This window comes from Cyprinus carpio, chromosome B19 (genome assembly GCF_018340385.1).
Source record: "Cyprinus carpio isolate SPL01 chromosome B19, ASM1834038v1, whole genome shotgun sequence".
NCBI classification, from domain to species: domain Eukaryota; kingdom Metazoa; phylum Chordata; class Actinopteri; order Cypriniformes; family Cyprinidae; genus Cyprinus; species Cyprinus carpio.
In genome coordinates this window covers 7,697,664-7,717,678 of record NC_056615.1, presented here as the reverse complement: position 1 = coordinate 7,717,678, position 20,015 = coordinate 7,697,664, and the positions used below count along the sequence as shown (strand labels likewise).

At 36.2% G+C, this 20,015-nt stretch overlaps 2 protein-coding genes, 1 long non-coding RNA gene and 1 pseudogene across 3 annotated transcripts in view; 2 read left to right on the top strand and 2 right to left on the bottom strand.

Annotated features, from left to right (window-relative positions):
- Positions 1 to 1,542: 1,542 nt before the first annotated feature.
- On the bottom strand, positions 1,543 to 4,945 carry LOC122140761. The gene is made up of 2 exons (XR_006157336.1): positions 3,194 to 4,945; positions 1,543 to 1,906 (listed from the first exon to the last, which is right to left on the bottom strand). It is a non-coding gene; the product is annotated as an uncharacterized LOC122140761 (long non-coding RNA).
- Positions 4,946 to 5,101: 156 nt separating this feature from the next.
- Positions 5,102 to 8,760, bottom strand: LOC109098421 (annotated as a pseudogene).
- Positions 8,761 to 10,364: 1,604 nt separating this feature from the next.
- gtf2h4 (general transcription factor IIH, polypeptide 4) lies at positions 10,365 to 19,152 on the top strand. Its single transcript, XM_042745249.1, has 14 exons — positions 10,365 to 10,514; positions 10,870 to 10,985; positions 11,281 to 11,385; positions 12,112 to 12,243; positions 12,323 to 12,508; positions 12,598 to 12,706; positions 14,743 to 14,811; positions 14,985 to 15,068; positions 15,872 to 16,040; positions 16,139 to 16,269; positions 16,373 to 16,420; positions 18,165 to 18,243; positions 18,564 to 18,625; positions 18,732 to 19,152. Exons 2-14 carry the CDS (start codon positions 10,870 to 10,872, stop codon positions 18,840 to 18,842), a joined length of 1,401 nt encoding a protein of 466 aa, XP_042601183.1. The 5' UTR covers positions 10,365 to 10,514; the 3' UTR covers positions 18,843 to 19,152.
- An 856-nt stretch (positions 19,153 to 20,008) lies between these two features.
- sh3bp5lb (SH3-binding domain protein 5-like, b) overlaps positions 20,009 to 20,015 on the top strand; it is an 8,441-nt gene continuing 8,434 nt past the window's right edge. Inside the window, exon 1 of the mRNA XM_042745502.1 lies at positions 20,009 to 20,015. This exon is cut by the window's right edge and continues 678 nt beyond it. The gene's annotated coding sequence lies outside the window, so the exon portion shown is untranslated.

Here is a 20,015-nt window from a genome sequence, read left to right as displayed (position 1 = left end):
AATAGTCTTTAATTTGTTTAGGTCTTAAATGTTTCATTTTCTCTTTTTAAGTCACTAATTTTGAGGTTTGAAAACGTGTTCTTTGTGTGTCATGTTGGTTGTTAGAGCTGAAATCCTATCTGTTGACTTCCTTCCAGGGATCATTTGTCCAAACCCCCAACATCAGCACTGATCCAGGCGCCATTGTGACACCTTTGACGTCTCTGTCTCTCCAGATTTCCTGTCTCACTCCTCTTGTGCCCTGTTGACTTCCTTTCTCATGGCTCTCTGTGGTTGACTTAACTACGTTCTTTTCCTGTTCTTGTACAACCACCAGCAACTTTGGAAAAGCCAAAGGATGTGTGTTACTGATTAGATGACATTTGACATTCATTTTGTGTTTCTTTAGCCATTAATCAGATTCATTTTTCTGGGAAATGGGCAGCGGTGAATCATACTAGAACATCTCATTATAGCATGATTGATTAATTGGTTGATCATATTGCCTCATCAGATCAGGGAAATGAGTAGTAGCTGAAATTAAGTGGTTCAGAATGTATCTACCGTGCTTTCATGACTTGTTAAAAAGAGCTAATTTGATAGACTAATTCTAAGCATCCAAAATAAAAGTTTTTGTTCATGTAATATGTGTATGTGTATACAGTTTATTTATTATGTGTATATGAAGACACACACGCACCGCATATATTTTTAAAATATTTACATGTATTAACATTGTCTATATTTATATTCATATAAATTATATATAAATATATTTAATATATAATCGTAACATATTTTTCTTAAATGTATACATGCATGTGTGTGTATTTTTATATATATACACATGCATGTATACATTTAAGAAAAATATGTCATAAATATACACAGCACACACACACATATTATGTAAACAAAAACTTTTATATTGGATGCGTTTTATCATTTGACAGCACTAATAAAAAACAGACAAAATTATTCCTGCTCTGACGCACATCACTTCCTAGTATCAATATACAGTTGAAATAGTGGTGTAAATGCATTCATGCCATCTCAGAGCAGCATTAAAGAGTCTATATAAATGCCACTTCAGAAGCACTTCTGTGACACCTTTGCAGTCTAAATGACTTCTGAAGATCTGAATTCATTAAGTCATGGGGGTCCTTCATTTTCTGTGTTCCGCTCTGTCTAGTGCACAGCTGGTGAAATCTAGCGAACCATTCTTTTCAGTGCACCGCGTAATGTTTGTCATCAGTAGAGTCTGCAAAACTGGGGACAAGGGAAGTTTAGACTGTTTAGGTGCCAGACAAAAGTCTTGCCAACCACTCTGAAATCTTGCAAATAAAGTGTGAAAACACTAATGTTTAAACAAAGTGTGTGTAAATTAAACAAACATACTTTATTTGGTTCAACAAGCATTAAGTAGCTAACAAAGTGGCCATCTGTCTGGCAGCTGAACATACACTGAACTCATTTCATTGATACCTACTTCACTGGTAACAAGCATTCACAATATACTGCTAATATATTTAACAACTTTCAAACTATTTAACATCAATGCTATTAACTATATGGTCCATTTAAATCCAATGATGAAAACGCCTCCTCTCACAACAGAAAACAAAAATTATGCCTCTGCATTATAAATAACCAAAATTCAAAAACAAGCAAATTATTTGTATTGGGAGTAAAAATATTAACATTGAAAATAATGTATTTTTTTACGGTCAACAAGCAAAATCAAAACTGAACTACTGAGGAGGTATTAGAAAATCCACTAGATTATATGATAACACTGTGATATAAACTGTTTATTCACTAACACCATAACAGTCTATGTGACAGACAAACTCTCTGTTGCTACAATGCCATGAATCCTCCGAAGAAACTGCTGCCTTTTGTGGTCGTCTTTATCGTGTTTGTTCAACTAGAAGAAAGATACAAAAGGAGAAAATTACATAAGTGCACAAATTCAGATAACATAAGAACTGGAAATCCTTGAACTGCTGATATCGAGCTAATCTGGGATAACAACAAGAGTCTCAAATGTGATATGAGCACCTAAAAAAAATCCTGCAATCATAACTGTAACATTGAAGTCTTGAGGCATTGCTCTATGAATGGCAATGGCAGGGAAATTTTGCTCCACCAGCAACTGAGCCAGAGCAATACAACGCTGCACGGACTTCACGAAGATCACCACCTGCAAAACTAAACCGCTGTAACACTGTACCATCCAGCTGTCTTCATTAAAATGAAAAAACATCAATCCCAATGACCACTTCAAACCATGTGCAAAAATTCTCCCATTGAATTCACTTTTTTTCCATAGCTTATGTCAATCTTTTGGATTGCTTGGCAAAATCTCCAGAAACCTACAATCCAAATAAAGGTCTGGGTTTTATATAAGTAAATAAATTAAAACTGTTATTTAGAGAGAATGCGTTAAAATTGATCAAACGTGACAGTCATTGCAAAAGATTTCTATTTTTAAAAATGCAGTTCTTTTTAACATTCTAGTCATGACAGAATCCTAAAAAAAAAAAAGTATCATGGTTTTTACAAAATTAAGCAACAAAAACACTAATAATAAAGAGAAATGTTTCTTGAGCAGCTAACCAGCATATTACAATGATTTCTGAAGGATCATGTGACACTGAAAACTGCTAAAAATCCAGTTTTGATCACAGGAATAAATTACATTTTCAAATATGTTCAATTAGAAATCAGCTATTTTAAATTGTAATATTTCACAATATTACTGTATTTTTGATCAAACAAATGCAGCCTTGGTTAAACCATTTTTTTTTAAATCATATGGACATATATACTGTAAACATTATTTAAGATTAGGGTTGTAAAATTGCATAATTATGTTGCATCAAAACTTTATTTCTAGGTTTAAGATTGTAAATCCCAGAATTTGAATGTGGTTTTGAACTCAATTGTATTTTATCCTCACACAATTTAACTTCCATCCATTCCATTCCATTGGGTTGCAGTTTGCATTTAATTGGATAAACAAAATCTGTATTCAAATGGGTTTGTATTTGACATTAAAGCATGGGAATGACCAGAGTGCATGTCAGTTTCAGATATGCAAATGTTTCTTAGAAAGCGGCAAAAATCAGTTTCTCTTCCCCGAGTCACTCTTGGTTTGCATCGACTTTGGGGACTTTTGTGTGTGTCCTGCTGGACTCTCGAGATACTGTACCTGATTGAACTCCAACACGTCCAGGAGGTCAAAGAGCTTCCTGTTCTTCTTGTTGTCCTTCAGCTTGATGTAGTACTGCTGGAGGCCGTGAAGCATCAGCTTGGTCTCGTCGTCCACAAAAATTCCCATCGGCTAGGACAACCAGTGGAAGCAGGGGGAAGGTGAGGAGGGGTGGGAGAGGAGCGTGCAGGTTCACCGGGTTAAGATTGTGTGAAGACACATACAGCAACGTTGACAAGACCAGGGTGGTGCAGATAATAATGTTACAAGTGTGTGAAAGAGGAAGTGGTGTTTATGACAAGTGTGACGTCATGGGTGGAAAGGGAAAGAAAGACACCAGAACAAAGAAAAACAAGGACAAAAGAGGTATAAAGATTTAAGCAAAGGACAGTGGTGGGGGAGGAGATGACAGTGAGAAGTAGAACATGGTGTTAGAAAGGAGAGAGTTATGAAACAGCAGGAGAAAGGGAGGGAAGAGAAGGGATGGGGGTTAGATTCACCCTCCCCTCCCGTCCCAAGCCAATGAGGACACAACACACACACACACACACACACACACACACACACACACACACTTACTGTCTCAACACGTTGATAAATGCTACCCTGCTGTCCTAGGCTACTTTTAGCAACCAATATCAAGCCTAAAATCTTATCTGTGCTATTTCTAAATGAACAGTTCTTCTATAGAGGAACACAAAGTAAAACTACTTCCATTACAGAAAACTCAGAAATTAGTTTTAAGTAGCATAAAGTCAACATGAAATCGAAAGCCTATTCGACCTTTCTAAATACACACTCCTGTTCATAATACGACTGATTCATCCATGCACATTATTCCACAGAACGAAAGACAATAAAAATGTGTCTCTGTAGCCTTTCATTAAAATGTAATAACTTGCTCTGCCTTAACATCCCTTTTTTTTTTTTGGATGATTTCATCAAGGCTACAGCAACAACCTAATGGCAATTTGTAGCTATTTTACTTTTTGGCAAATTGGAGAAATTACAGACATCAGACAGACACAGACAGCCCTTTTAATTCATATACAATCGACTGCAAGCTTGCATTAAGATCTGCCTCCATCCAGTCAACAACCGATGGATTGAACCAAGCCCATCCTCGAACAATAGCCATAGTCATTAAGTACAAGGCCAACTGTAGTCAGATACAACTTCAGTCAGACTAAAGCTTTTGAATGACGTAAAAAGGCAAATAAATTTTTTAGCCTGACTTTTAGGCTACTGTTGTATGCAACCCAGCCTTTCTAAAAATCTTGCTAGTAGTTAACGCCATAATTTAGAAGCACTACGACCGGGTAAATTCAACATTCAGCCACCAAACCAGTTAAAAGCGTGTGGCAGCTGATTGCAACGTTCATTAAAAGTATAGTCAACTTCACCATCCACCATTCAATCAAGTCCCACCCCACATTCGGAAATTGTCTCTTTCTATGCAAGTAATACAAGTTATGAATGCTGACTTTTCATGTTGACTTTAAACACTCATGAACCACCTCAAACAATACTGCAACACTGTTTAGCTGTGCGAGGTTCAGAAGGCCAAATTCATGTTAAACATACAGAGAACGTCTTCAATCTGACCTGATCTGATCTGGTAGACTTGTGTTTTAGGATCTGGGATACTAAAACAAGCTAAAAAGGTTTTGCATATAATAGCAAACAGCGATGGACGTGAAAAAATGACTGAGATCAAAATCTAACTATTAGTTCCTTGGCAGAAGCACTAAACTCCACCTCCATCCGTGTCTGACACAGCAGCACTGCTAAATGCACTTTTGCAGTTACCATCGAGACGTTTAGGCAAATCTATCTTTACTGTCTGTCAATAAATCCTCTATTAGCTGGTCTAAAGCTCAGCTAATATTTCCTATATTGTCTTCAACCTAATGTTTAACGGTATTTATGTATTGTAACTCTCCCTAAATAAGCACTAAAGAGTGGATGTTAGAATCTATGTGTTAAAAATAGTCTTTTATAGTATATTATGGTGTAAGAAGATCTGCTCATGAATATTTAGTAAAGCCATGCCCCTCACAAGTCATTCTGAATATTTAAAGGGGCTCAAAGTTGCATTGTACTAATTATGGTTTCTTTTTGAGTCTGGCCACCTAACGGTTCTTCAAGAGCGCCTATCTAAACCCGTGCATGTCTCCTTTCTCTCATCTAAGTTTCTTCATCGTCTCATCCCTCTCGCTCCAGTCTTCCGCAGCTTAATCCTCCCTTTCGCTCTCTTCTCTTGTCCCTCACACCCGCGCATTCTTTCTCCACCGCTTCAGGCCAGTTTTATCGCTTTGATTTTAACTTAGCGACAGACAGTTTGTCTTTTTTCTTGGGGGCAGATGAGGAACCGTTCTAATCAGAGACTGTCAGCTGGATTGATGAAGAGCTGTTCCATCATCGGCTGGTCCACCTGAACTGATTTATGCCGCCAAAGACTAAATCTTTTGTTTCTTTTAATTCCTGCTGTCTGCATTGTTAAGGAGTAATTAACTGCAGCCCTAGAGTGCCTGTTTGTCATGAATCTAATGTAGTTTTTAAGCAGCTGGCTTGCTTTGTTGGGTCGCCACTTTATTGGTTTTAGTTTTGTGCTCCTTGAATGTCTCTGGCAGTTGACATCAGAATTCATGAAGCTCCGACAACAGCTTCTCCGCTTAATTAAAGGTTATTTGAGGACAGATCTCTAGGCTGGAATTACAGTCGAGCAGGAACTAAAGCAATTTGTCTTGATAAATAGATACTGAGAGTGAAATAATATTCAAACGGGAAGGATTTTTGGTCTCTAAATGCCTAAATGGTTCTGAAAGATGCGTTTATGCTTTGAATTTTACGGCTCTGAAGTGAATTTGAAGATACACTAGACCCTTCCCTTAAAGACATCGGATGGACTCTTCATGACTTTATCAAAGGTTGTTAAAGGACCTATTTAAATTTACAGTGGACTGAGCCTGATGGATGGTGCAATATCTGTTTTCCAAATGCCGACGCAGCACTGCCAGCTCAGGCAGGGATTAAGCACTTTACATCTTTTTCACTGTGCCTCTATTAGTTAACAGTCTGTGATTATCAAACGGGCAGTAGAGGGGGCATTTAGCGTTACGATGTCTCAGGGAGGCCGTTAACGGATCCCACTCCTGAGCCCGCTCTTTCAGGTGTGTATGAGGTGGTCTTGTGAAGGGAAGGAGCTGCTGACATGGTAGAAGTAGGAGAGGCGTAATTACATCTTGCATGAACTTTCTGCAGACGGGACGGATCTCTTTACTCAGGGTGGCACTGAACATCATGACCTGCTTCTCGTGAGGGGTCACACGAAAGATCCCCTGGACATCACGCCGCATGTCTGCAGGGGACAGTAAAAGAACAATGCATTCATATAATTATTGTAGCTGTGTTTGGAAACAGCATGCTACTCAAACTGTTTCTGAAGTACAGTACATAGTGTTAGTATGGATAGTGTGCGCAGTAAACTGTGCAGTGTTTAGATATTTTTTATTAAAGACTGAATTAAAATGCAAAGTATTATTTTTTTGTTTTGTCATGTGACAACAATGGAACAGGCGAATAATGCCTATTGTTTCCCCTACAGTTTTTAAAGAGAAATGCGTGTGTGTACTGCACAGAATTCAGTGTAATTTCGTTCTGAACACAGCCATAGTCTCGTAAACGGTCTGCTCACCAAGCTGCTCCAGCATCTTTGTCCAGGATGAAGTGCTTGATGTGGCGCAGGTTGAGACTCTTGTTGCGAGACAGAGCTAGAACACGTCCAGGAGTTCCCACCACCACATGAGGGCTCTCTTTCTTCAGAAGCTCCTCGTCCTTCTTTATAGATAAACCACCAAAGAACACTGCCACCTGGGGGAGAGAGCCAGCGAAAACAAATGAAGGTGAGGGAATTTTTTTGCACAGCAATATTAAAAAGTAACAGTTTGTTAGATTTGCAGATCATGACTTCCTTTTAAATTCAACTCCTGGATTTTCAATGACAACTGAAATATACTGTATATGAAATATATATTTTCAATACATATAATGACATATCTTTAATTTTACAGACCCTAGTGGAAAAACACTTTATTTACATCAAATATCAATATATTGTCTACAGAACAGATTATTTTAGATTATTTTTGGTGGTATAGGAAAAAATAAAAGAAGTCTCTCAAGGCTGCATTTATTTGATCAAAAATACAGTAAAAACAGGAATAATGTGAAATATTATTACAATTCAAAATAACTGTTTTCTATTAGAGTCTATAAATTAAAATCAATTTATTCCTGATGCAAAGCTTCAGTCTTCAGCATCACGTGATCCTTCAGAAATCAGTCTAATATGCTGATTTGCTGCTGAAGAAACATTTCTTATTATTATCAATGTTGAAAACTGCCTGATATTTTTGTGGAAATCCTTTATATATTTTTTCAGGACACTATAATGACTATATTTTTCAAAAGAACAACATTTATTTGAACTGATCTGTTATTATTACTGTCAGTTGTGATCAATTTAATGCATCCCTGCTGAATAAAAGTATTAATTCTTTTAAAGAAAAATCTTACTGACCTCAACATTTTCAAACAGTAGTGTAATTATTTATGTTTTGTTCCAAACGTAGTAGACTAATGAAATTCCTCTGTGATATGACCGAATTTCATTGTAATTCATTTACAATTCAGCAAATTGCTCTTCCAATTGAAATTCCAACACAATTCTACAGTACAGATCCGAAGAAATTTTAAAATTAAGTAGCCTGCTTTAGTAAATCTGAAACATATGAACTAAAGCTTTCCTAGAAATGTAAATTTGTCTTCCTACCTTGACACTGGGCATGTATTTGGAGAAGCGCTCGTACTCTTTGCTGATCTGGAAGGCCAGCTCTCGGGTGAGACACATCACCAACACTGACGCCTGGGTGAACGCAATCACCGGTCAACCCCAAAAACTGTGGCATGGTACATAAAGCACACTCAGAGACATCATTTTATTTATGTCTTAGTTCTTTTTTTTCAAAGCCTTTAAAAAGATTGCCATTACCTGCCCGGTCACTGGCTCCAGCTGCTGAAGGGTGGCCAACACAAAGACATTATACATCCATCCCCAGGATCGCCTGAGGAATGCATTCATGCTGAACTTGAAGAGAACAACACACACACAAATATATTTAAACATAATATGTCAAACTGGTATTCTGAAAGCAAAGAACCTTATATGAGCACATGCTGAATTGCTCACCTTCAGATGGGTGTTCAAAGCCACAGTCCACTATAGCTTTCAGCAGTTCTGGTTTGAGAAGGAAATCCCTGAATCCTGAGGAGTGGATGGACACATATGACCCCTTCTTTCCTGATGGATATTTTGCCATCGTTGTGTCCAAGGCCTGTGTCCCCGACACCACCTGCATCCACCTCATCCTCCTCATAGTGCAACAGCTCGTTCTCAACGTTGTTCTCCATCATCCTGTGGAGAGACTGAGAAAAGATGACAAATAAATACACAAGTAATCAAACTAAATGAATTATAGTTACTGACAGTCCCTCTTCTGTTAATCATTATGTAATGTAATCATTAATATCTCATATGTACTATCATCTGCTATATTTTCTTTAAGTATATATATATATTTATATATATATATTTATATATATATTTTTTTGTGTGTGTGTGTGTGTGTATGACCCAGGACCACAAAATCAGTCAATTTTTCTAAATAAACATGCTTTCCATTGATGTATGGTTTGTTAGGATATGACAATATTTGGCCCAAGAAACAAATATTTGAATATCTGGAAAATGAGGGTGCAAAAAAAAAAAAAAAATGAAAGTGAAGTGAAAGTCATGACTCGTGACATTTGCCAAGTATGGTAACCCATACTCAGAATTGGTGCTCTGCATTTAACCCATCCAAGTGCACACACACAGCAGTGAGAAGTGAACACACACCTGGAGCAGTGGGCAGCTATATCCAGCGCCCAGGGAGCACCTGGGGGTTCAGTGCCTTGCTCAAGGGCACTTCAGCCATGGGTATTGAGGGTGGAAAAGAGTGCTGTTCATTCACTCCCTCCCACCTACAACTCCTGCCAGCACCGAGACTCGAACCTGCGACCTTCTGGTTACAAGTCCAAATCTCTAACCATTAGGCCACAGCTGCCCCCATTCAAAAATTAAATATTGAGAAAATTGCCTTTAAAGTTATCCAAATAAACCCCTTAGCAATGCATATTACTAATAAAAAAAATTAAGGTGTAATATATTTACGGTAGGAAATTTACAGAATATCTTCATGGAACACTGTCCTAATGATATTAGACTTAATATCCTAATGATTTTTTGCATAAAAGAAAAATTTATAATTTTGACCCATACATGTATTTTTGTCTATTGCTACAAATATACCTGTGCTACTTATGACTGGTTTTGTGTGTGTGTGTGTGTGTGTGTGTGTGGGTATATATATATATATATACACACACACACACACACATATATACAAACACACATTTATTTTATTATATTTGATAATATGATTAACACACATCACACACACACACACACACACACACACACACACACACACACACACACACACACACACACACACACACACACACACACACACACATATATATATATATATATATGTGTGTGTGATGTGCGTTAAACATATTATCAAGTCGAGGAAAACGCGCAATTTTAATTCTAATGTAATTTATGATATAAGGTTACGTATAATAATATAAGGTAACGTAATAATTATGTCATCAAATAAAATATATATAGATTTTATAGTTTTTCATTATATTTGACAACATTATATATGTTGTCAAATTAAAATTGCGCGTCTTGTTTTAAACGCTGTAGTGTGTAAACCTCTGTATTCTTTTTCTTCAGAAATGTCATGTTTTAGTGATGACCTCAACTTTTGCCCAGAGTGTGGGAATATCCTTCCAGTACATGTTTTCAAATTAAAAATAATAATAAAAAGAATGTGTGTGGAAGTCGTTTTGTGCAGGGCTAATTTAGAATTGATATTATATAGTTTACGTTAATTATACAAAATAAAACATGTTTTTAAAAACACCATATATAGCATATTTTTATATAAGAAGTTTAGAGTTTAGCGAAAAGCCCCGCCCCACGCACGGTACGTTAGCCAATCAGAATACGCGCCTCGGCGGTCACGTGATCATTCAACATGGCTACTTACTATCAGGGCTGAATGCATACCCGAATTGTTGTGGAGAAATAAAATGATTAACTTCATTTAATGCACTATTTTGCGCTCCCTGACGCTCGTGAAACGAGGTAAGCCTACTGACTGCATACTAAATCTATTTTAAAGCGAAAAACACTGCCACGAAACACTTTTGTAGGTTTTTCTGTAATCATTAACTGCACGCAACAATAAGCACAGTGATACATTATTAAATATCGTCTCCACTGTACTCGCTGTTGACTTGTGATTTCAGTGTATTTTGTTTATATAACTTATAGTTCTTGAGTGTGCTCTAACGCATCAGTTACAGATTCCTATGTGCAAAAAAAATGTTATATGAGACTGGTTATGTATTATATATGAACAGTATGGCGCTGTTTTAATGGCCTTTCATAAGTCATAACGCAAGTCATCCTTTGCCTCTTCGTTCTCCCGTGTGAACAGATGAAGCTTCGAGTCCAGCTGCAGTGCAAGAACTTGCACGAGTATCTAAAGGAATTGAGTCCAGAGATCCTTGACAGTCTCTACAATCACCCAGCAACATGCCTGGCAGTCTACAGGTCCATCTGGCTTTAGTCTTTAAATATGCATGCATATTTACATGTATGAATGTCTTTGATTATATAATACAAGCGGAATTTATTAAAGAGAGAGAAGAAGAATGCACAACCTACTTATCAAGCCAACACAATTTTTACCTAAAAGAATATGATAGTTCTAACATATCTTTTTTTAAGGTGCCACTTTTTTTTTAATCTAATCTAACAACATTCATAAATAGTGTGCCTATTATTATTATAATACTAAAACTGAGGGTACACGATGGTTAATGCTGATTGTCTCACTTTCAAACAGGGAACTTCCATCATTGGCAAAGAATTATGTGATGCGGATGCTGTTTTTAGATCATCCTCTCCCACAAGCAGCAGTCGCGCTGTGGGTTAAAAAAGACAGTCAAAAGTAAGTAAGAGAGTTAGTTCTATCATTCTAATACAAATTGAGGTAACATTTGATATGAAGATGTCCTTGGTACACATGTTACATGTACTTACTATTATAATAATAATGGTAGCACTTTATTTTACAGTCCTGTTCCTCATGTACATACTATGTACTTATTTTAGTAATTACAATAACTATGTAATAACTAGGTACTAACCCTGAACCTACCCCTAAACCTAACCCTACCCCATGTAGTTACTACCATGCAGAACTTTCTTAGATAAATACACTGTAAGTACACTATAAGTACATGTACTGTAAAATAAAGTGCAACCATAATAATAATAAATTATGCATAATTAGAAGAAACCTTAAACCAAACCCTAACCATATAGTAAGTACTGTACATGTAGTTAATTAATATTACTCAGTACTTTAATGTATAATTACACTGTAACAAGGACACCTTAATTAAAATAAAGCGTAACCCAGATCGGCATATTAAAATGATTTCTGTAGGATCATGTGACACTGGAGTAATGGCTGATAAAATTGCCACGACAGTAATAAATTATAAAATGTATGTGAACAATAAACAGTTCTTTTTAAATTGTTAATAATATTTTGGAATGTTACTATAAATGGAGTACTTCTTACTAAAGCATCTCACCCACCCCAAACATTGGAATGGTAGTGTCATGTATCACTTTCTTATAAATGTATGTGTTTCTTTGCTTTTCCTAGAGACCACGATCAGTGTGTGTCAGTGTTAACCGGGCTACGGCTCTGGCACAGTCAGCACCTTCAAGGTGGACTCCAAGGCTTTGTGCTGAATCCTGTGTTTAAAGACAACCTGAGAGTAGCACTTCTAGGCGGGTGAGGAACACAGTTTGGATTAAGAACTGTATTTAATGTTGTGGAAGCAGATTTACTAGACTGATGTTCACTTTGTCAGTGGTAAACCGTGGGCAGATGAAGGCAGCAACCTGGGCCCCGATCGTCATGCGAGGGATGTAGAGAGTCTGGACCGCTATGCTATGGAGCGTTGGGAGGTCATCCTTCACTTCATGGTGGGCTCTCCCAGCGCAGCCGTGAGCCAGGATCTGGCCCAGCTCCTCATACAGGCCGGGCTCATGAAGAGGTAGAGCACACCATCACTTCACTGATGCACCAAATAAAGTAGGTCAGACATGAAGGGTAGACATAAAATAATATTTTTCTTTCTCTCAGCGAGGCTGGCGAGGCTCCTTGTATCACATCAGCAGGGTTTCAGTTCCTGCTGCTGGACACAGCATCTCAGCTGTGGTACTTCACCCTGCAGTACCTCAAAACAGCGCAGGTCAGTGCATGACATATAGAGTCAATACAGTAAAAGACCAGATTTACTACCGGCTTGCACCAGCACAAACCCACTTTTGGCTATTAAAAAGCTACTGTCAGGATTTACTAGAGACCCACAGTGAAAAATTAACGATGAAAAGCTGTGGATGCATTTATTTTTGAGGCTGAATTTAATGGAGTTTCACTTTCAGACGCAACATTTATGAGAGGAGAATATTTAAATAAATCATACTAAGGTTTGCGGTAGTCAAATTACTGTTATTTGCACTGTTATTAAACAAACAAAAAAGGCATGTCTTAAAGGGTTAGTTCACCCAAAAATGAAAATTAGGCCATAAATTACTCATCCTCAAGGCATCCTAGGTGTATATGACTTTCTTCTTTCAGACGAATCCAGTCCGAGTTATATAAAAAAAATTGTCTTTGATCTTTCAAGCTGTTTAATGGTACTCGGGTGTTGCATTGCTTCAGTCCAAAAGAAGTGAAATAAAAAGCGCCCTTCCATAAAAAAAGTGTCTCACACGGCTCCGGGGGTTAACAAAGTCTTCCTGTAACGAATCGATGCGTTTTTGTAAGAAAAACGGAAGCAGTTCCAGAGGAATTACGTATGAGATCAGTTTTGTGCATACTTTTTGAGTTACAGGCCTGCAAACTTTGGAGAAAAAAAACTTGAAAAGTGCTATTTCCCATTTTGAATGGTCACCATTGGAACATAAAGCAACAAAGATTGCTAAAGTCAACAGATTTTACTAACAGACCTACCAATCTCTGTGTAAAAGTACCATTATGATGTTGTCATTTTTAACCCCCTGTAATTTGGCTCTGAATCTCAGGTGAAAATTGCCATTTTGACCCCGATCTACAAAATAGTGGATTACTACTCAGTAAATATTCACCCATTGCATTTAATATTTTGGCTTTCATCACTACACATGTTTATCTTTCTTATGAAAAAAATATTAGCAAAATCAAAAATTTGAGCTGGTTTAGTTGACACGCAATGACTCAAATATATTTTACTTTTTTTTTTTGACAATAATGTAACTTCATAGGTAATTTAGCAAAAAAGTATTTTTGTCACCTAATGATACTCAATACATTAACAGGTCCAAAATGACCATTCAAATGGTTATGTCTGGGTAAAAAAAGGGGTGGGGGTGATGTATTTTGAGAGTCTTAAAGCACTTGCAAAGTTTAGTTATCTTACTAAAAATTATGCAGTTTTCATCTCTTCTGGGTCATTACGTGTTGGTCATTATGGATATGATTTGGCTGTGTCTGTGTTCTTTCATTTGCATATTGTCAGTAGATCCACCGCAGAACTCTCCTTTCTCATCAACGTGCTTACGGGATTGTGATCTCATGCTAATTTGCCCTGTTAAGTAAATCTGGCCCACATTATGATATATGTCTCATATGAAGGTTTACATGGACAGAATAGTCTGACAGCAGAATCATATGTACCCAGAATAAAATTTCTGTGTGTGTAAAAAGTGCAATAACAGCGAGAAGCTTCTGAGTGCTGTTGAAGAAAGATAAACAACTTAGCATGCTACAACAGTGTGTTTGCCTTTCTAACATACTGAAAAACATGGCTTTCTTCTTGCGTTGCCAACTTTGCTTAACAAAAGTTAAGAACTTGAAAAAGCATTCCAAAGCGATGTCTCTATCTAATGAAAACATATGGCCTTTAATAACTAGACATCTGGATGAGAGTCATTTGCTAAGATCACTGGGTGAGACAGCTTCTGCACTGCATTGCATACGCGCACATGGTATTTTTGAATCTGATTGTGAAAGTTGTCAGATACAGAGGTTTGCATGCCAGTCGCTCCTGTTTGGTGAATTATTCAAGACTTGCACCTCTTCTTTCAGTCTAATCATTTTCATTCCCTCAAGGTGTTTACATGATGACTTTTCATTCCAGTTGAGTTGTCATTCTGATTGTATTATTAGGCTGTGTGTAAATGTGGTTAGTGTGTTGGAAAATCTGGTTCCACCTCCTTATTAACAGTTTGATCTTCTCCTTAATAGTCCAGAGGAATGGACCTGGTGGAGATTCTTTCCTTTTTGTTTCAACTGAGTTTTTCCACTCTTGGTAGGGTGAGTGCAGCTTTTACAATGTCAAGAATAACATACGAGTCATAGATAAAAGCCATAACTTATTGTGATGAAATTAAAGGAGCCGTTCTGCTATAGTCACATGAAATAGATTTGCTTGCTTGCTTATTGAAACGTTTTGCTTTGTACTAGTGTGATTGTTGTTTTTCTTCCAGGATTATTCTGTGGAGGGCATGAGTGAGTCTCTGCTCACATTTTTGCAGCATTTACGAGAGTTCGGTCTGGTTTTCCAAAGAAAGGTCAGTCAGTCAAAGTACTGACTAGCTCAAGCTGTACATATAATATACAGATAATAATAAAAATGTATTTTTATGCACACACACACACTCACACACAAAAGTAAGGAATAATTAAGATTTTTCCAAATGTTTTTTTTTTTATGTTTAAGATGTGTTGTGTGCACCAAGGCTGCATTTTATTGATTTAAAATACAGTAAAATAGTAATATTTTTTAAATATTATTACCATTTAAAATATCTGTTTTATATTTGAATATATTTAAAATATTTAATTTATTCCTGTGATACAAAGCTGAATTTTCAGCATCATTACTCCAGTCTTCAGTGTCACATGATCCTTCAGGAATCACAATAATATGCTGATTTGCTGCTCAAGACACTTTTTTATTGTTATTATTGTTGAAAACAGTTGTGCTGCTGTGGAAACTGTGGTCAGGATTGTTTGATGACTCTAAAATTCGAAATAACAGCATTTATTTGAAATAAAAATATTTTGTAACGGTATAAATTATATACTGAATATATAAAATATTTTACTATAATATTGTGTGTGTGTGTGTGTGTGTGTGTGTGTGTGTGTGTATATATATATATATATATATATATATATATAATATTGTGTGCTTTTCATTCATTTATGTATTTATTTATTACTAGGGACATTGTTAAAGTGCTGTTAGAATTTTATAGTAATCGTAACCTTCAGTCACAAATTTTTACTTATGCAGTACTTTTAAATGCATTGTATTGGAAAGTTGACTTTAAAAAAAGCAGTTGCACCAGTTTGCATCATCTTTTCACAGAGGAAGTCAAGGAGGTACTACCCTACCAGGTTGGCCATAACTCTAGCTGCAGGGGTCACAGTAAACGCTGCCTCTGGATCTGCTTCTACTGCACTCGGAGCCACACCAGGAACAGGAGACACAGGCTTCATCGTTGTAGAAACAAATTACCGTGTATATGCCTACACAAGTACGTCACGCACATCACACACACTGACTTGTCTAAAATGCAATGCACTGTACAAGATCAGTCAAGGAAAACACGCTTCCTCCATCTCTCTCTGACAGACTCTGAACTCCAGATTGCACTAGTAGCTCTATTTAGTGAGATGCTGTATCGGTTTCCTAACGTGGTGGTTGCTCAGGTAACCAGAGAGTCGGTGCAGCAGGCCATCGCTAACGGCATAACTGCACAGCAGGTGAGAGACGCGCGCGGCCGCTGTAACACACAACCTGTTGCTCTGCAGATTGGTTTGTTCTTCTAATGACAGGGCTGTTTTGACATGTATTTTGTGATTTCAGATCATTCACTTCTTAAGGACCCGAGCACACCCAGTAATGCTTAAACGGGTAATTGCTAACAGGTTTTATTTTTACATTATTGTGCTTATAAAAAGGGTTAAATTCAATTTTTTGAGGCTGAGTGATTATATGTAAGAAATTATAATATTTCTAGTAATTAATAATTATTTCTAGTAATTATTCATTTATAATGAATAATTATTAAAATGGTTTGAAATAATTAAATGGATAGTTCACCCAAAAATGTAAATTCTGTCATCATTTCTCACCCTCATGTCGTTCCAAACCTGTATGAGTTGCTTTCTTATGTTGAACATAAAAGAAGATAATTTGAAGATTGCTGGTAATTAAACACTTGGTGGTTGCCATTGACTTCCATAGTATTTTTTTTTTCCTACTATGGAAAACAATGGCAACCACCAATTCTTTGATTACCAGCAATCTTCAATATATCTTCTTTTATGTTCAACATAAGAAAGCAACTCATACAGGTTTGGAACGACATGAGGGTGAGTAAATGATGACAGAATTTACATTTTTGGGTGAACTATCCCTTTAAATGCAGAGCTTATAAGGATTTCTTTAAAATTGTGTTAAAAATCCAGTTGATTAATTTAAAATCTCATTAATCCTATTCATTAAAAATCTATTAATCCCATAAAGCACTTTAATAATGACATATTTTTCTTGGCCAGCCTGGAAATTTGCTCTATGTTTCTCTCTTAAAAAAAGAAGAAAAAAAAAAGCCAATTGGATTTTTTCCACTGGCTTTGTAATTTTGCAGAAAATAAGCTCGGTGGCCAAAAAAACAAATTTATGATTCTTACACAGTTTTTTCATTGTTGATTTTTGCTCTTCAGAAAGAAAAACTAATTTTATGAATCTTGCCTATGTAAGAAAAAGCTATAAACAAACTACACCACAGTCACATGACTTTACCGTCATCACCACTATTAAAGGGATAGTTCACCCAAAAATGAAAATTCTGTCATTATTTACTCATCCTCTTTTTGTTCCAAACCTGTATGAGTTTCTTTCAGCTGTTGAACACAAAACAAGATATTCTGGAGAATGTTGGTATGCAAACATTTGACGGTACCCATTGACTTGCATAGTATTTCTTTACCATACCATGGAATCAATGGGTACCAACATATACCAGCATTCTCCAAAATATCTTGTTTTGTGTTCAACAGCCGAAAGAAACTCTCATACATTTTTGAAACAACTTGAAGGTAATTAGTATTTGTGTTTTACAGAATTTGTATTTTTTGGGTGAACCCTTTAAGCTTCGACAACTCTGTCAGTCATTATAGTTAGTCATAAAATTTAGAATAGCTTGAAAGAGTGTGATGATAAACACAACGAGGCTGTAGAGGTGACTATCGAGCAGATGAATTCACCTGTTCAGTGTGATCTTTAATGTAAAATTAGCAACTGCTTTTTTCAAGACAAGTAAAAGCTTAAAAAAGCACAAATGGGGTATTCATTTATTTTATTCCATGGAATAAAGTGTGAAAATATCTTGAGTTTGTGTTCACCACAGACCTTGTTTTAGGCATTTAACTAAAAAACAGGATGATGAAACAGGAAATGCTAACTTGTTTATGGGTTTTGACCTACAAAAATGTCATCTCACAGCACTCTATAGTTTCCGCTTATAGGCTTAGATATCCCTTAGGTGTCTCCCTTGTGCAATATGGTGATCCTTATCATGATAATTCTATACTGCTATGCAAATATTCCCTGCTTGATGCATGAACATGTTCCCATGTGTCATTCTGTCCTTCAGACCCCCATCCTTCCCCCAACCATCAAAGATCAGATCATGCTGTGGGAGCTCGAGAAAGATCGCTTACAGTTCACTGAGGGTGAGTCTGTCTTTCTGCATGAGAGACCAGCACACTAGTTCCAAAGCAAATTCACATTACTTCAGCTAGTTTATGTTTTTCCTTTAAATATCACCGTTACATTTAATTATTTTTCTACATTAGTAATTTCAGTTAGAGAACTTGTTTCCATCGCATGGGTGACCTGCAGGGTTCATTCTCTTGAATGTAAATGTCAGACTGCATAAGAAGCGTGTTATAGAGATGTAACGCAAATAAAACATTTGCATTGGAATAAGGTTTGGGGTAGAAAGCCATCTGAAAATATGCAAACTTCTCAGTGGTGTTTTTCATTCTTACAGGAGTCTTATACAACCAGTTTTTATCCCAGGCTGATTTTGAAGTGTTGCGGGACAGGGCTCAGGTAAAAAATAGCATCTTTCTATGTGTACTTGCTGTGCTTTATAAGCAGCAGCTGTCTGTCCTGCAGAGATGCACAGAATACTGACAGTATGACGTCTGTCCTGCAGGGTTTAGGTGTGCTGGTTTGGCAGAACCCCGCTCACAGGGTCATGGTGGTGACGCCACATGGACACAGCGAGGTTAAGAGATTCTGGAAGAGACAAAAGAGCCATACATAAAGGAAAAGGGAAAAACAGCCCTGAAAGATACATCATTCACTTAAGAATGATTCTAAAAATCACAGCTTATAGATGGACAGGAGACATTAACTATAATGAGCACTATTTTTGTGCATTTCATTGCAAGTTCATCTGTAAAAAAAAAAAAAAACTATATGTTTCTATGCATAGTTCAAAGCCGTTAGCTGTTTATGAGACGGTTTGTGCATAATTATTCCCTTATTGACTTAATTTTGCTTTTGTACTGTCTGTCTTTGCTACACGTTTGTGTCTGAGGTAAACTGACTAAAATAAATACTGTTTACACTGATTGCTATCTCTTTTGTTTGAAGGCATGCAAATTTGGTCCATGAAATTTATAACATGGAAATTTAGGCCATGAAATTTACATTTCAGTCACAAGTAATTAGGGGGGGAAATTACAGAATTCAATTTCAGCTTTTATAATGATGGAGATGAATAAACTTGAGTCTTAATGGGTGAATCTTATAAAAACATGTCCAGTTCCCGCTATTTTTAAAAGATGAATAACATGCATAAAAAAAACATGTAATTATATTTTGAATAAAATAAATAATGCTTATTTTTAGGAACATTTGTACATTATTTTCATGGCAATTTCCATTTCCAAAACAAATTCCCGTGCATGGAATTACATTGTAATATTATTTCACTTTAGTAAAATAGCAGTTACAATAGTAATATTATAAAACACTGTAAATAACCAATGTGATAATTTCTTTGCGATAGGATAATAAGAAAAATACGAAAACGAACTTAATTATCAAAGTAATGTTAAAAATGTTACACTGCAAGATGTGTATATATTTTTTTTAATATTTAATTTTTAATGTTGTTTACTACATTTGATGTTTCCAGGGTAAAATGCTATTTTAAAGTCAAATACTTGACGTGTACTTCTTGTCGGGTGTCTCAAGAGTCCCATATTTTAATAAGCCTACACTTTGTTTTTGCAATTACAATAAAACAGTGATAAATTTGTATTAGCCAATTTGTATTATATATATATATATATATATATATATATATATATATATATATATATATATATATATATATATATATATATATATCTCAAAAGAAGAAAAAACAAAACAAATACACTTACACTTTTTGAAGATCCCACATTAATTCAGCTTGATTTTACAGTAA

Bases quoted from the DNA above. Each gene is read 5' to 3' on its own strand.
- gtf2h4 (XM_042745249.1), top strand. From the start codon at position 10,870: ATGAAGCTTCGAGTCCAGCTGCAGTGCAAGAACTTGCACGAGTATCTA. The intron at 12,509-12,597 runs GTAGAGCACACC...TCTTTCTCTCAG, and splicing joins CAGGCCGGGCTCATGAAGAG to CGAGGCTGGCGAGGCTCCTT. The intron at 12,707-14,742 runs GTCAGTGCATGA...TCTCCTTAATAG, and splicing joins AGTACCTCAAAACAGCGCAG to TCCAGAGGAATGGACCTGGT.